Source organism: Ceratotherium simum, chromosome 12, assembly GCF_057802395.1.
Source record: "Ceratotherium simum simum isolate JZ-2026a chromosome 12, ASM5780239v1, whole genome shotgun sequence".
Classification (NCBI taxonomy): domain Eukaryota; kingdom Metazoa; phylum Chordata; class Mammalia; order Perissodactyla; family Rhinocerotidae; genus Ceratotherium; species Ceratotherium simum.
Window position 1 is genome coordinate 39,352,704 of NC_141911.1, and position 17,135 is coordinate 39,369,838.

The window sequence follows — 17,135 nt, forward strand, 5'->3', positions numbered from 1 at the left end:
TTCCTTTCCAGAGAGTCAAAGTTACAGGCTTAATAGACAACACACCATTTAATTATTCTGTTGTGACTAACTAGGATGCTCTTGGAAAAAGATGTTATGAAGGGTTCTGGAAGAAAGGCTTAGGGCAAGAGAAAGCTTTAGGAGGTGGCCAGCAAAACTCCCCAGGAAGTAGTTGAAAGGGGAGAAGTGTGCTAAACAGAGTCCTCTTAGGAGCTACCTTCCTGGTAGAGGTCAGAAATACATACTTGAAGATTCTTCCAGGGACTGTCTTTATTCCCTTTGGTTCAGACTCCGATGGCACTGTCCCCAAAGGGCTAGATTTTAAGCGCTTTCCTTGAGATTTTTCTGGACTCCTCCTTTAGTAATGTCAAAGTCCAACTAATTATTCAAAGACACCTCAGTAAACACTGTGGCGTAGGTAGCAGGGCTTTTAACTTTATCTCTGTCTTATCCCCAATCTAATGATCAGATCTGGGGAAAGCACTTCTGATTGCTTTGGTGGAATATTTTGGGATGCTTAGTTTTGTTTACCACAGGTAATAGTGGAGCACCATCAGATGTCACTAATTTGTAGCCAACATGTTTTACTCATCAACAAATATATGTTGAGTGCCTACTATGTGCCAGGCACTGATCTAGGCACTCAAGATAAGTCAATGTTAAAGATCATTGCCTTCATGAAGCCTACCCTTGAGTTGGAGGAACAGATCATAAATGGTTAACATAATAAATAAGAAAATTATATAGTGTGTGATTAGTCTATTTGGGCTGCCATAACAAAATACCACAGGCTTAAACAACAGAAATTTATTTCTCACAGGTCTGGGGGCTAGAGGTCCAAGATCAAGGTGTTGGCAGGTTTCTTTTCTCCTGAGGCCTCTCTCTCCTTGGCTTGAAGATGGCCACCTTCTCACTGTGTCCTCACATGGTCTTTCCTCTGTGTGCACACATCTCTGGTGTCTCTCTTCTTATAAGGACACCAGTTATGTTGGATCAGGGCCCCACCTAATGGCTTCATTTAACCTTAATTACCTCCTTGTCTCCAAATATAGTCACAATGGGGGTTAGGTGTTCAACATATGAATTTGTGGGAGGAGGGAACACAATTCAATCCATAACAGTATGTTATCAGGTGAATAAGTGTTTTGGGGGAAAAAGGAAGATTAGAGTAGGGTAAGGGAAATTTGGAGTACTATGGGAGAGGGGGTTACAATTTTGGGCAGAATGGTTAAGGTAGACTTCATTGAGAATGTGGGATTTCAGCAAAGACTTGAAGGTCAAGTTACATCCAAGTGTAGTTATAACAGCAACCAGAGGTGGAGGAGTGGTTGGTGGAGGTAGGTAAGGGACACAGGACGGGCAGGCCATGGATTGCGTTCTAGTCCCAGCTCTTCATCTTTCTGGTAGTAAAACTTCCAAATGTTGCTTTAGCCCTCTGGAGTCCAGTTTCCAAATACGCTGCTCTGTGAAAACTTGTGATTCCAGAATGTACCTTCTTAGAGGGGCTTGAGGTGGAAAGAAAGGACTTGGAGCCTGTGTATTCTAATAAGCGTTACTAAAAACTTTGTACTAGGATGAGATCTTCTTTCTCAGAAGACAAACACACCTAATATCGCCAACCTAAAGTTCCTACTATATGACCCTTTAACAGGGAGCAAGATGCCTGTGAACGTGCAAGTTAGTAGAAGAGGATGCTTGTCTTCGTTCTTGGTGTTTCCCGGGTAGTATGTAGCTCAGTGGGTGAAGGCTTGGTATGGTACAGCCAAGCCACAAAATCCATCCCATAATAGGCTAGTTAGCTCTGCCCTGACCACACACTCCACACCAACCAACCATGCTAAAAATGGAAAAAGGACATTAGTGGAAAAACTGGTGAAATCCGAATAAAATTTGGAGTTTAGGTCAGAGTTATGTGAATTTCTTAGTTCTGACACATGCACCATGGTTATGCAAGATGTTAACATTAGGGAATGCTCGGTGAAGGATATATGGAAACTCTTTGAATCATCTTTGCAACTTCTCTGCAAATATAAAATTATTTCAGAATAAAAAATTTTCTTTAAAAAATGCCCATTATGGACTCAGAGATGACTTGGGCTACAGACATGGACCAGAAAAACAATGCCAAGCATGTACCCCACTTCTGTGGGTCAGTACTGTTAGCTTATAATGAGGCAAAGCGGTATATCTCTAGTCTGAGCTTTTCTCTTTGGCAAATTCTCCAACCTCACCTCACCACCCCATCCCACGTTTTTGCTTTGGGCATTGCCTCTGACTCATGTTTATATTCAATATCTTATGGCAGAATAACTGCCTGAAAGCACTATTCTATAATAGGATTAGGTAGGGAGAGTGCTCATAGGTCAGGGAGGCAACAGCATATACAGGAAAGAAGACATTGAGGGAAAACGAAGAGAAAATGCCCAAACACTTTGTAAAGACAGCACGTCTTAAAATATGATAGGTTCGAAAGATTCAGAAGCCCACCCTCTTCAGACTCCTGCGCTCATGGAGGGTATTGTGTTTCTGCGCCCAGGGCCCACTGTACTTTGATCAAGTGGTGGTCCCTCCTGCGGTTAGCACAATGTGTTTGTGCATTCCTTCCTTCATAAAGTCGGGGCCAGCTAAGAGGGGGAGTGACCTTTTGTATATGTGTGTATATAATCCTCCCTTTCTTCTTTTGACAGCTGCAAATCAGAAGGAGCCCATGAATCTTAATTTTAAAGTGAAAGAGGAGCCTAAGGAGGAGGAGGCCCTCAGTGCCACCTTGCCTCGGTCCAGCTATGTGTTTAGCCCGGAATCTGAAGTGCCGGCCCCAAGCATCTCTGAAGACACGCTTAAGCCCCAGGATGGGAAGGGGAATGTGCTAAGGCGGGATATGTCAGTCAAAGCAGCATCTGAACTTCTCATGAAACTATCAGGTACTTGATTTATTTTAGAATATTCACATTCTGGTCATTTCACTTGCAAGCCAGTGGGGCTGCTTCCTGCGTGGGTTATAATTAGCCTAATGGCGGCAATATCACATTATTGCTGTAAATTCAGGGATGATTGGATTACTTGGCTTAAATTCCTGTGTTGTGTGTATGAGTTTGTTTGCAGATGTTAGCTGTGTACCTGTCTTATCAAATACAGCCTTCTTTTCCTGAACATGACTGCGAATTGTTGGAAAACACTGCTGCTTTCTAAGATGATGTAGGTCATAATTTTAAATGGATTCTAATGACATTCAAAGCACTTCTGCTAATTGATCAAAATATCTATTCTTTTCTAATAGAGGACCTTGTATTTTGTTGTGTATTTATATTATACTATATTCTTTAAGAACCATTAAAAATATTTTTCTTAACTTAATAAGCAGTTGAGATGGCACTTGAAGTAATTACCAATAGAGTAGCAATGAGATTTTATGAATAGAAAATTTCATAATGGAATAGTACAATAATTAATCTAAGTTCTTAAGGTGAATGAATAATTTTATTAGTATCTAAATGTAATCCCAGCCTGTCAGATGTTGGCAAAATGAGTTATAATTTGAAATTCTTGCATTTTGGATTCTTTTCCACCCAGTCTCCTATCTGCCCTATCCCCTTTGGAACAGGTAAAAATTTAGTGTCTTTTAAATTTAAAGGTATGACTTTCAGAACATGGAAAGAAAAGTTACATTAATAATACTTACCAAGTCATATCCCATCCTTAGGTCACTATGGTTTAAAAATGATTTTTAGAAACTATTCAAAATGCTAATATGAATCAAAAGCTGTTTTCAGTTTGTAACTTGCTGTACTTGAAAGATGTAAGCAAGATATGCATTAGGGAGACTCCTCTGTGTGATTTTATCCGCGATTCTGACTGTGTTTCTGGTTGACCAGTAGGTTGGAAAGTAAGACATTAATAGTGATTTACTTAGAGTCATTATATCAGAACAGTTGAAATTCCTGTATTTGCCAGTTGGTGGGGTTAAGAATTCTTTCCTTTGATGTTAATTCAAAACACATTGGAACTTCAGGGGTACATGATTTGTTATAGATAAAGCATAACAATTATTACATCCTTATTGTAGTCCTATTTTTCTAAACTGCAGTGATAGCGCAGCTTCTCCTATGTAAATGGAGGGTCTGGCAAGATTGTGCTGATTGCTGAAAGCTGCAAGTTAAAAAAAATGATGTTCAAGACAACATATTTTCATATGGTTGGAACCTCCCTCCTGTGTCAAAAGGTCTCAGTGACATAGAATAATCTGTCTGTTGTTTTTCCAGTCAATTCAGAGAGGTCACACAGCTCTTTTATTCTTCTCCCATAGCATAGGCTTTCACATTATAATGACGTTAACTCTCTTCCAACAGTGACTCCTGTCCCCTCCTGATGGTAAGATTCTAGTGCACAATAATATTTCTATTTCAGAGTTCGCTGTGCAGCCAGTATTGTAAGCAGAGAAAGCTGGGGTGGCAACAAAAGATAATATGCAAAAATGAGATTTCAGGAAAGATGTTCTGCAAGGAAAACATGTTATCTTAATCCTTTTGGATGATGCGATTTGAGACAATGAAGTATGAAGTCATTTCCTTGGTAATAATGAGATCCCTCAAATAGAATACAGCTATGCAGCCATGCACATTTAATGATATTTGTGGACAGCAATGGCCCTTCTAAATGTTTATGTTGAGCTTTATTGAGTACATGTGCTGTGGCGTTCAACAATAGTTGAGTGGATGACATGGTCATATTTCCAAAGGGCATCTGCCCTGCTTTGTGGTTTGGAAGTGAAAACTTGTTTGAAGATTAAGATAACTATTTTTTGCCCTGAAAAAATTCCCCAGCATTCTATGTGCAAGAGACTTAGGTCACAGAAATATGCATCACAGTCCCTACCCTCTAGGTGCTGTGGTCTAGTCAGAAGTGATCCAGGGCAGTGGAATCCAGTCACTGAGTGACTTTGCACTGGGAATCCGTGTTTCTCCACTCTAGCAGGCTGTAATCAGGTAAACTGTCAAGAAGTTTCCAAGTTAGTCCTAAAAATAGGTGTGTAACTTAAAAACAAATGTCTTTTCATTCCTAAGCCACAGGTAAAGAGGACTCACCCTTTATTATGTTCAAAGTGGATTTTAGAGTTTTTAATCATGGATAGATCAGTGCTTTTGGAAGAAGGAAGATGTTAGGAAAAAAACTTCCTATGCTCTTTCCTCGAGTTGTAATTTCAGCGATTTCAATGTTCATACCCTGAATGACATTTAAGTAAAGGATTTGTCAGTGTCTTCAGACCCCCTTTTCCATGATATTTCCTGTCCCTCTTTAGACGAGAGGAGTAATTCATTTCCCAAAGCATCTATGCAGGTTAGTCAGGGCTGCTCCAGGTTCCCCTCACCCCATACCACAAAGCGTTGCGGAAGGCGTTATTGTGAACGGGAGTCCCCATTGCTTCCTGCCTTGCTAATTTTCATTTACAGTCTTCTGTCAGACTGGGAAAAATGCTTTGGGTCAGGAAGAGTTGGGTGAGAAAAGTAAATCCCATGCATTATCATACATTTTTTTCCTTCTTTCAGTTTTGACCCAAGCAATAGTTAAGATGTGGAATAAAGGGACTTTTCTCCTCTGTTACTTATTTCTTTTAGATTGGAAGCTATGATCTGGTAGTTTAGGCCCTTTCAGTCTTTTCATTGAATTAATAAGAAGAAACTAGTCAACAGTTTTGGCTGCTTCATTTCCAGTTTTAAATTAATTTGTGTTAACTCCTTAACGATGGACGTTGGGCACATGGCCCAGTCAAATATGTGAAACTTTCCTATGTGGAGAAATCTCTGTAGGTATATTGTTTTCCAAATTGACGGTTATGGTTTATGGGAAAAACACAGATGAGTTGGAGAGTAGGCTAAATTTTTCATTAACTGCATGTTTAGGAAAATCTGAGTTTTCTTCCTTCCTGTGGCTCAAGTTCTATTTCCACTTATTAATTGGGAAAGTAAGTGCCTGACAGCTGGGCCAAGTAAATTGATTACCATAAAGAAAGCAATCCACTAGAAGGAAACCACTGGATGTCTGCAACTACCTGTTGTTATGTGACACAAGGCAGCCAAAATAATCTGACTTTTCTGCTCAGCATATAGTTGCCAAAGATAATTCCCAGAAGTTGTGATTTAAGGAGGCCAAAATCCTGAGGATATATAACATTAGACAGACTAAGAGAATCAAGTCAGTATTAAACTCTGGTTTTCCGACGTCTGGTAACCTCACAAACTTATGGAACTAGATGTTGTATCACAGATGTGATGTAATGCTGAAAATGACGCAGATTTTATCTGCTTTGTCTCTGCTGTGCTTTGAGAGAAATAGCTAGACTCCAAGAGATAGAGAAATGCCCCCTTCTCCCTTTGAGGAGCCACATGTTTACTTGGGAATGAATATGTGAAATCTACCATGTCTGTGATTGAACCCAGAAGTAGCAGATAAGAATGCCATTTAAAAACATCAATTCCACAAAAATAAGTAGCTGGAAAGCTGGAGTTATTCAGAAACATGAATGAGAAATTAAACACTTAAATTTATCTAACATGCTAAGTAAAACTTCACATTAGACCTTAATTCGAAACACGTGTACTGGTTTTTTCTGCGCTCAAAGAAGGAAACCGAATGGATTTATACTCCTTTCTGATTTATATTCATTTATCCCTGCCTAGTCTTGGAGAGAAATATAAATTATAATTACCTCCTGTAGAAGAATCTAAACAGGCCCTGGATTTGAAATACCTAGTGATGTAGGGTTCAGGGAGTCACCTATGGAAGATAGGGCTTCAGCTATGAGATATTTAGAAGCAGGTAAACTTGGATAGGATGAAGTTTTAAGGTGAATTTAATCTCTGGGGTGAACTAAAGCAGAGAGGAAAGGTACCTAAAGATGACTTTATTAACAGGTTTAATTAGGGCCCTTTTGGTTGTAAATAACAAATCCTCTCCAGCCAGTTTAGGCAAGAAAGGGGAATTTAATAGGAGATGCAGGTTTGGGGTTGACTTATGGAACCCAAGGGCAGGGATGCAGCAGGGCCTCAGTCCTCCACTGAAGCCAGGGTCTGGATAACCATATGGAACACAGGAAGCCCTGGCCCTCTACCTCATCCCTGCTTCTTTCTGCACAGACAGTTGGACTTTTTCTGTTACCCAGCCCACATTGGCGGAAAATGGCAATTACCAACAGCTTCTGAGTTTACCTCTTGTTCAAAAGAGCAGCTAATCAGAAATTTCTTAGTCCCAATTCCAAATTCCAGCTGGTTGCCCCAGCTCCAATTGGGACTCACCAGTGGAAACTTTTACTGTATCTAGGGATAAGGCCATGTTGGACAGACATGGCTGCTGTCATGTAGGATTGCTGGGAGGAGAAGAATCCCTAGAAACACATCTTGGGTGGTCAAGAGTGAGGGTGGTGTGAGACCAGGAAGATAAACAATATATATGAACCACGCAAGTTCAGAGGAGCAGATTAGGTCATTGCTGTTATTTAAATATTATTATTTAAATAATGTGTTTTGGCCTTTGAGTGATGTTTACCTTTCCTTCCTGGAAGACCTGCCCAGCCAGGACTTTGTCTAGCCAGCCCCAACTCTGTGTGAGCTGAGGCAGTGCTTCTCAAAGTGTGGTCCCCAGACTGGCAGAATCAGCATGGGTTGGGAAGGCTAGGGAAGTGTTAGAAATGCGAATTCTTGAGCCCTTCTCTGGACCTAGCTGAAACTCTGAGGTTTTTACAAGCCCTGCAAGTAACTCTGACAGGTAAGTTTTGAGAACCACTGATTAATTGAAGAAATAAGTTTTGTCCATCTGAAAAGAATGCCCTAGGTTGAAGCCGACAGAGAACAAAGCTCTATTAAATGTACATGTTACTTTTTAAAAAGAACCATCTCTCTTCAGTGGAGATTCTTTTTAATTTATTATGAAATAATGATATCTGGGAACCTTTTTTAGAAAGGCACATGTGCCTAATAAATCAAGATAGTGTTGGTTGTGAGCCTCAGATAATACTACTTTTTTCAATGTTCTTTGCTGTTAAATTTCATGATTATTCCTTGGCAATATTGGCATTCTTTTGGCATTCTCCCCCAACCCCCGATAAATCAAAGACCATATTGGAGACTTTTTTTTTTTTTTTGAGGAAGACTGGCCCTGAGCTAACATCTGTTGCCAATCTTCCTCTTTTTATTTTTTCTTGCCCAAGTCCCAGTACGCAGTTGTATGTCCTAGTTGTAGGTCCTGCTAGTTCTTCTATGTGGGACGCTTCCTCAGCATGGCTTAATGAGCGGTGTGTAGGTCCATGCCCAGGATCCGAACCGGTGAACCCTGGGCCACTGAAGCAGAACTCGTGAACTTAACCACTGTGCCACCAGGCCAGCCCCGAGACTTTCCTATTCTAAAGAATTCCTTGAGATAAATTAGAGATTTTAGCTAAATAATTTCTCAGGGCACAAACTATTCACTGTTCTAGTTGGTATTTCTCCCTTGGAAAATTATAGTCTATCAAACTGTATAAGCAGTATGACTTCAGTAATAATCTAAAGAGATGGAAAATAGTGGTTTTAGTTTTATATTAATGTCGTCTCATGTTCGCCTCTTTCAGACTTACAAGTTATCTAATTCAGTGGTGGAGAGAACATGGGAGGCCTAGTTGTGCCTAATTCCTTATGGTTCTACTTGCTCACATACAGCTGAGAGGAGAGCTCACTCCTAAAGTGAACAGGTAGACATGTTAGCAAAGCTATATACAAGAGTTAAAGAGTAATGTAGAAGTATCAGTAGAAAAGTATTTTATTTATTTTATTAATATTGTCTTTTTATCACATTGTTGAATACATGGTACTGGAGAATTTGAGAGGATAAAAATGTCAAAATGGCATAGTCTAATCAGTCTGAAATTGAAAAATACTTTTTTCCACTTCAACGTCTTTTGAGCACCTGGAGAAATTTATTGAACCCAGTATTCTGCTTTTCTAAGAATTCATATATTTTAGATTGTTATGTTTTAGAGGAGACTTAAAGTCTGACTTTTTTAAAGCACCATCCCATTTTTAAGAACATCTTTATTGAGATATAATTCACATACCGTAAAATTTACTCATTTAAAGTGTACAATTCAGTGGTTTTTAGTATATTCACAGAGTTGTGTAACCATCACCACATCTAATTAAAGAACATTTTCATTGCACCAGAAAGAAACTCTGTACCCATTAGCAGTCATTCCTTATCCCCCCTCACTGCCCTCCCTCTGGCCCTACGCAACCACTAATCTGTCTGTCTCAGTAGATTTGCCTGTTCTGCACATTTCATATGCATGAAATCATGCAATATGTGGTCTTTTGTAACTAACTTCTTTCATTTAGCATAATGTTTCCAAGATTCATCTATGTTGTAACATGTATCAGTACTATATGGCTGAATAATATTCCACTGGATATTATTGGAATGGATACACCAATAATATAATATTAATTTTACACATGATATGAATTTATCTATTTATCCATTGATGACCATTTGGGTTGTTGCACAACTTTTGCTGCTATGAACGTTTGTGTACAAGTCTTTTTGTAGACATGTATTTTGTCTTTCTTGGTTGTATACTTAGGTGTGGAATTGCTGGGTCAAATGGTAACTCTATGTTTAACATTTTGAGGAACTGCCAAGCTGTTTCCCAAGCAGCTGCACCATTTTATATCCCCACCAGCAATGTATGAGAGTTCCAATTTTTGTACATCCTTGCCAAAACTTGTTATTGTCTGTCTTTTTTATTATAGCCATCATATTGGGTGTGAACTGTTAGTATTTCACTGTGGTTTTGATTTGTATTTTCCTGATGACTAATGATGTTGGGCATCTTTTCATGTGCTTATTGGCCATTTGTATATCTTCTTTGGAGAAATGTCTGTTCAAATCTTCTTCCCACTTTTTAATTATTGGTCCTTTTATTCTTGAATTGTAAAAGTTCTTTACATATATTTTGGATAGAAGTCCCTTATCAGATATATGATTTGCAAATATTTTCTCCCATTCTGCTGATTATCTTTTCACTTTCTTTATGGTATTATTTGCAGCACAAAAGGTTTTAATTTTGATATAGTCCAATTATCTCTCTTTTCTTTTGTTGCTTGTTGCTTGTGATTATTATGGAATTATCACATTTTCCATAATTCCAAGAATTAGGTAAAAACGCAGACTTGTTCAGTATTAAAATGAAAGCTTGTCTTTACTTATATTAGCACAGTATTTTTCAGACATAAAGCCTGTGAAACCTAATTTATTGAATAAATACCTGCACAGTGGAGTTGATTTCTCTGATTTCTATATTTGCTGTAGCATTCTATACTTCAGCTGATGGCAAAGAATATTTATATGTAACTTTTTAAATGACTTATAATGAACGTGACCAGCAATGAGCTTACAATTAATGGCCAGATCACTTGCCTCATTGCCATATATGTCCTAAGCTACTCTCAGGATATACGTGTGTGTCTATACACATACACGCACATATACAAAGAAAACCCGTAACTGAGGAAGTTAAATCTTAAATAAGGAATTAGACTCTTTTTTTAGCACATGAAAATTCAGTGCGAATTGGAGATATTTGGAGCGTGAAAACTATATCTTATACAAACAGGGAATAGATCACTTTAATAAGATAAAAATGTGACATGTTTATATACCCAGAGAATTCTTTCTTGAAGGTCTAGATCTTGTTAAGCTCAGAGGAGATACAGTGGTGTTATTTACCTGACCGTTTAGTCAGGACAGAGTCAGAAACAGCCGTCCGCAGCTCTGGAAGGGCCGTTCTTTCCCAGAAAGAAGAGGATATTTGCTTCTGGCAGATTCTCCCACCATCACTGGTGTTACACTCACTCTTTGACTGTAAGCCCCCTTCTATTTATTGTGTAATTCCACACACAGCTTACAAATGCTTGAAGCCACACACCTGAATGGCTGTTGCTGCTCCCCCTACCTCATGCGGGAGCTCTCCCAGCTCACCACCCCCCACACCTTCCTCTTAGAGCTCTCGCCCCTCGGGCCACCCTTTTGCTTTCTTTACCCAGCTTCCTTCGCCTCCCACACTGAGGCCTGGGACTCAGAAAGGCTGGACTCAAAGGGCTCTTGTTTTATTATCATCTCCCTGTTGCATAGCTGCATATGTTAATGTAGCCACGAAAATTTGTATTGGCTTGTGTTCCCAGAAACCAGGCAAGAACTCTGAAAGGAATTTCATATACTCCACCTTCATTATAGATTCCTTTTCTGTTTGGCTGGACTGTGGGAGGGAGGGGTTTGATCACAGCAGGGTCGAGGGAAGGGCTGTAGGGCAGGGGTGCTGGGTGGGGTAGGGTGAGGTGGAGGGGTTCCAGATCCTCCTTTATAATATTGAGAAATGAATTAAGAATGATGCCTAGGAAGTGTGTTTGCAGTTGGGATAGTGTGTCCTCCTGTATTCCTGTATTGTTTTCTGTTTTCTGGTATAAATGACTACAGATGTTATCTTATCGACAACATAAACTGTGACACAGAGGCCATTAGTAAATACCGTTTGATGGTGACAACTCTAAGAAGCAGCTTTATTTTCTGAGGGATCCAGTGTCAGTGTGGATGCAGATATTTGAGTGACCAGTCAAACATTCTGCTCCATTTTTCACTCAGAGGACAAATTTCCCTGCCAGGTTGAAGCTGTGTACCTTATCACTGCATTAGAATCTCCTACACCCTCTAGCTTTTTATGAGTCCTACCCTCAGCCTTTTTGGCTATATGTTACCACAGTTAGAGTCTTGTAAGGGAGAGCACAACCATTATTTTCCTCAACGAGAGATCTAAAACATTCTCATTCCACAGTGGTTTTTCTTCTCATTGCCATATTAACCTTTCACCTTTACCTTATTTATGTCAAAGAAGAGGAGCATTCGCATGTATAATTAAACCGCATGCATTCTGTGCCCATCTGGGTACAGGCTGGTATCACAGACGCACCTCTGGAGAAGGGAATCCTCTCCCCACTGCCAGGTAGCCTGTCTGCTGCCAGGAGGCCACGTGACTCACTGAACAGGGGCTCAACTGGATGATGGTGCCCTGGTCGCTCAGTGCATTGAGCACTGGAGATACCCACAGTCTGAGAGAGAGGACACCTGTTCCCATTGGGCAGGGCAGTGTCCATATTAGCCCAAGAATGGGAAACTCCCGTGAAGAGAACTATTTCTCCCTTACGGCTTCCGTTATTCTTATGGGAAGACAAAGGATTGAAAAGTGGTCTTTTCTCTTTTCAAAGTGTGAGGACCTATGATGTTTCTTCAAAGGGGATCTTGGTCTTCCCTCCTAATTACCCCCTATGTATTTACTCCACCCATGTGTATATTTCCCAATATTTAAACCATCCTGAGTGTGCGCTGTGAGTTCATTTACTTCCTATTTTCTAAATATGGGACAGCAGCTGGATTCGAGCACATTTCCTGGTTTCCTGTGGCTTGCCCTACACTTGTATCGCTTATCTCCCCAGCCGGAGAAATGGGGGGAGGTGACAGAATATACATGTGACCCACCACTTTTTATCTTAGGTCCCAAGTCAGGTGGTGAGGCTCACTGAAGAATAAATTACAAACTTGTTTCCTTAAACTTACTATACCAACTGTATCCCCGTAAACCCATCTAAACATATACACACACTTCCCTACTGTTGCTACCAGATATTCTTTCTCCTATTTTGAGTTTGGGGCATTCATGGGGACAGCCTTGCTGGAGGCTTCCCGTGGTCCATGTACATGTTGCTTAATAGGCCCTGTGGTCGAGAGAGAGAGGCAGGCTCTCAGCAGAGCCAATGGATTAATGAGGACGAAAGGTGAAAATTATAGTGATTCGTGAGACTTATTCTGAGAGCAGAATCATCGTGCCTCACTCTGTGCATTTGAATATTGGTAGGAATCTTCACTTGGAATTCATCAATGCTTATTTGGCAAACATATTGAGTAATATGTAGATAATATTTTTTTTCCTGCACTTTTTTTAAAGAGCTGTGGGAAGTAAAGAAGAAAACTGAGGACTAGAAAGATAATTTAATTGAGACAGATGGTTGTCTCCTTTCATTTGCTTGTGCTAAAACCTTTGCACCCTCTTTATCCCATCCTAATACTGTTTAAAATATTTTCTCCTAAAATAGTGTTCATGTTAGAAAGCTCTTCCTATCTGATTCTTTCTCAGCTTTCTTGGAGACACCCAGAGCTAAAGTATTCATCCTGTGTGTAACAGGGAGTGTCCAAGTGTTAGGGCCTAGTTCTCAGTTTAAGGGTTACCTCCTTACCCCTCCACCCTCTCTCACCCCCCACCCCCTTTACTCCACCCCTGCCCCCTCACCACCAGTTGACTGTTTTGTTGCTCTTCAGCACCTGCGCTAGAGAGGACACAGGAACACAGAGAGGAAGGGAAATTAAAATGAGTCACTTAAGCTACTTGTAAGTAGCTTTGATTAAAAAAACATTTGGAAAAGAAGGTTGAAACACAGCCAGAATACATTGTAAGGATATCCATGCACTCCATGTCTCCAAGAACTATGGGGAATTAAGAGCCCAGAGGGAACATTTTCCGCTATTGAAGGTCCCACCGCCACTCTAAGGATTCCCACAGGCATGGTCCTAGGGATGGTGCCCTATCAAAAGCCAAGGCTCATTTATCATTGGCTAAAAGGGCTTTAATTCTTGGCAAAAGTGTGTAAAGATTTCTTAGGGTTTAAATGAACTCTATCCTTTAGTTTTCCTCTACTTCTCATCCTATCTTCCCATTTCTTCTTTATGGTCTTCCTTCTTTTTTTTTTTTTGTTTTCTTTCACTTGTTCATTCATTCAACAAATATTTATTGAGCTCCTACTATTTTCCAAGTCCTGTTTTGGGCACTAGGGGCACAAAGGTGAACAAGACAGTGCCCTTTACTGCATGAGCCTACATTCTCTTCCCACTCCATCTATCACTACCCATATCTCACTCCAGTTAGTTAGTGCCTGGGTTCCCTCTCTGTTGTGACGTGATGCTCTACTCTGCGCACCATGCTTACCAGCCCTTCCTTGCCTGCTGGAAACATCAACCAATATAAAAGAAGAAGTCAAGGCTTCGCAACAGAGATATCCTTGGGACATGACTCAGCAATATTTAGCACCACCTAAGAAAAGCATTTTAAACTTGTCTGCATATACTAACGCCTTTACCATCTTTCAGTGGAAAATACTTAAAAGTTTGGTAAAACTCTCAGTTATTGAAAGGACTCCCGCTGTCCTTCTCCCTCCTCTTTGAGCATAAAGCAGTGGGCAACCCATCATTTGACAGAAATGGACCTTGCTTTTTGGTAATTTTTTGTGTCTAAAAATGAATCTTTCAGGAATCCTCTTTAAAACCTGTGCGTGCACACACATCCCCCACACACACATTCAGGTTCATAGAAGGATATATAAAGGCCTATTAATCACAACAGATGAGATAGACAGGGCTTAGATTTATTAAATGGCAAAGGATAATAATGTTCAATAGCTTTAAGGTTAGATCAGATACTTTAATTGACCCTTTTCCTTTTTTTTTAATATGAGACAAGAAAAGTATATTCTGAACGTTAGATGAAAAATAGATTAATTTTTAAAAAATGAGATCATTTGGAATGTTACCAAATGGCAGACATACAGTTTAAATGCACCTCTTTAGCTAATTTCTCGTGAAGCCATCAAACGGAAAGAAAACAAGATGATTGGGAGAGGTTTTACATTAACACTGACACACTCAGAGTTCAGCAGATAATGACTGAGCCACTGCACATCATCCGCTGGCTGGAGAAGCTGATCTCCCAGAGCCCCCAATGACTGAAGGATTTTAATTCTTGATTGTCATTTGGACAGAAGTTAAATCGAATGCGGAATGTGTGATGGATGTATTCTAACTTGTGATCATCTTCCACGTGACAACTCCGAGGGACCTTCCTTTACATTACGTGAGTCTCCTGTGTAGTTTAACACTAACAACATACTTTGAATCAAGTTCAAAACTTGTGCTACAGCTGTGGGCCCAGTTTTATGGCCAGTTTGAAAACACCAGCCAATGCCCAGTGGAGTCCTCTCAGGCAGGGACCTGTTGCATTGCTTCCTGGTATAGGGAGTGCAAAGACTAATTTAAAAATTGACAGAAGAATAAAGCATCAAGTACTTTGCTCTGATGGAAAATGATATGTTTGTTTCTTGGACCCCTGAAAGAGAACTTCCAGGTCTCAGTAACTCTTCATCACCTTTAAAGTTTGAGTTCCATTTTTTTAGGGCATATTTGTTCCTTGCAGATTCAGAACAATTAGTAAAATGGAACACCTGGGGCTCTTCACTGTGTGTTTTTAAAACCTTGATTCTAAGTTGACCCTCTGTTTACCTCTGTCTACTAAATTGTGAATTCTAGTGCGCATAGCTAGTTCTTCAGACTTTTGTTAATTCTGCTTCTTAAGTTGCCAGGTAGTATACTGATAGAGAGGGGAAACACTAGTTAATTTATGGTTTTGGTGATTTAATTCAAAAATCCAATTCTGATAAAATATCTTTGAAATTGTTTTAGGAATCAAAACTGTGATGCATGTGTATGAGAGAGAAAAAAGAAGGAAGGGGCATACAAAAATCCCAGCTCCATCATTTTAAACAAAATTCTCCTAATGTTTAGGTTACCATGAAGATGGGTTTCACTACCTGGAAAAGATGGTTTCATTTAATTAACTGATTAATTGTTTAATGAATTTTTTAATTTTGTGCAGATCTTTGCTTGTCTCCCTCATAGACATTGGCTTGGTCTTGTGGTTTGCTCAGTTACTTCTGTGCACTTCTGGGTGAAATGTGTGGAGTGTGTGTGTGTGTGTGTGTGTGTGTGTGTGTGTACTGGAGGTCATTGTAGGGCCCTTCTGTTGAAAAATACTTTTTTTTTTTTTTTATTGAGAAAGGGGAAAAAAAAAAAGTTCAATTCCCTACCTCACACCATTGAGCACCCCTGCCCTCAACTGTGCCTGTTATCTTTAGTCCAGAGAACATGGATTTTATCCATTCCAGAGAATAAATCTCCCATTTTGCTTTTCCAAGGAGAGAGGAGTGGAAAATGCTATTCTTGAAGGTTCTTGTCTATTAGGAGAAAAATCTGCTGCACCACTGTTTTCTTTCATGGGCAGCATTTCCTTTCTTTTTTCTCAGAAAACAGATGACCAAAATGTCCAGTAGAGAAAGTAGGAAACTGTTCAGAGCCTGTGTTGCCTCTTCCTGGGGTGTGGAAACACCTGTGGAAAAGCCCCAGCCTTGGATTTTCCCAGCCTCAGAGCAGAAATGGGAAACTTTTCTCCTCTGAGGCCCACTGCACCCTGGGCATTGTGGAAATGCCCAAGGGTCACACTGTAGAGAAAACGGAAATTTAATATATAACTTCCTGCGGAGAAGCATATACCAATCCAGTCTTTCAAGAACATGAAACTTGGAGCCAGCCCTGATGGCCTAGTGGTTAAAGTTTGGCGCAGTCACCGCTTCGGTGGCCCGGGTTCATTTCCTGGTTACAGAACCACACCACCTGTCTGTCAGTTGCCATGCTGTGGCAGTTGCTCACATAGAAGAACTAGAAGAACTTACAACTAGGATATACAACCATGCACTGGGGCTTCGGGGAGGAAAAAAAAAAAGGGGAAGATTGGCAACAGATGTTAGCTCAGGGTGAATCTTTCCCTGCAAAAAAAAAAAAACATAAAACTTGTCTCAGTATGCATGTGCTTCTGTTCCACGTGATTGCTGCTAGAGAGAGAGACAGGGTAGGGTAAAAAAGAGAAAAGGAAGAATAACATTCAGCATCTAAGCATCATTTTCTTGATTCTCTTAACAAGAATGGAGCTACATTTATCTCCATTTCACTGGGGACCTAGCTCCAATTATAGGGTGGGGGAATGGCTGCTGGGCCCAAGGCTGTTTCACTCCCACCTTGCTTCTCTCTGAGAAGACAAAGTCCAACGCAGAGTGTCAGACTTTTGTGGAATAACATTTCCATCTCTGCTTCCATCTTTGCCTCTGCTCCAGTAAGTCTGGGGCTTGGTCTTTCCCTGTGCCACCAAGAAAAACAGCCCAACTCTTCATTCCATTTTGATTTTG

At 40.1% G+C, this 17,135-nt stretch overlaps 1 protein-coding gene across 5 annotated transcripts in view; it reads left to right on the forward strand.

The window, feature by feature from the left end:
• Positions 1-17,135, forward strand: part of ZNF827 (zinc finger protein 827) — a 173,354-nt gene that overhangs the window by 63,085 nt on the left and 93,134 nt on the right. For all 5 annotated transcript variants that reach the window (XR_015553812.1, XM_014780184.2, XM_014780186.2 and 2 more), the window contains exon 5: positions 2,688-2,921. Coding sequence is in view for 4 of the 5 variants with exons in the window: in XM_014780184.2 (XP_014635670.1) it covers positions 2,688-2,921 (234 nt within the window). In the remaining variant the exon portion in view is untranslated. The remainder of the gene's footprint in view (positions 1-2,687; positions 2,922-17,135) is intronic.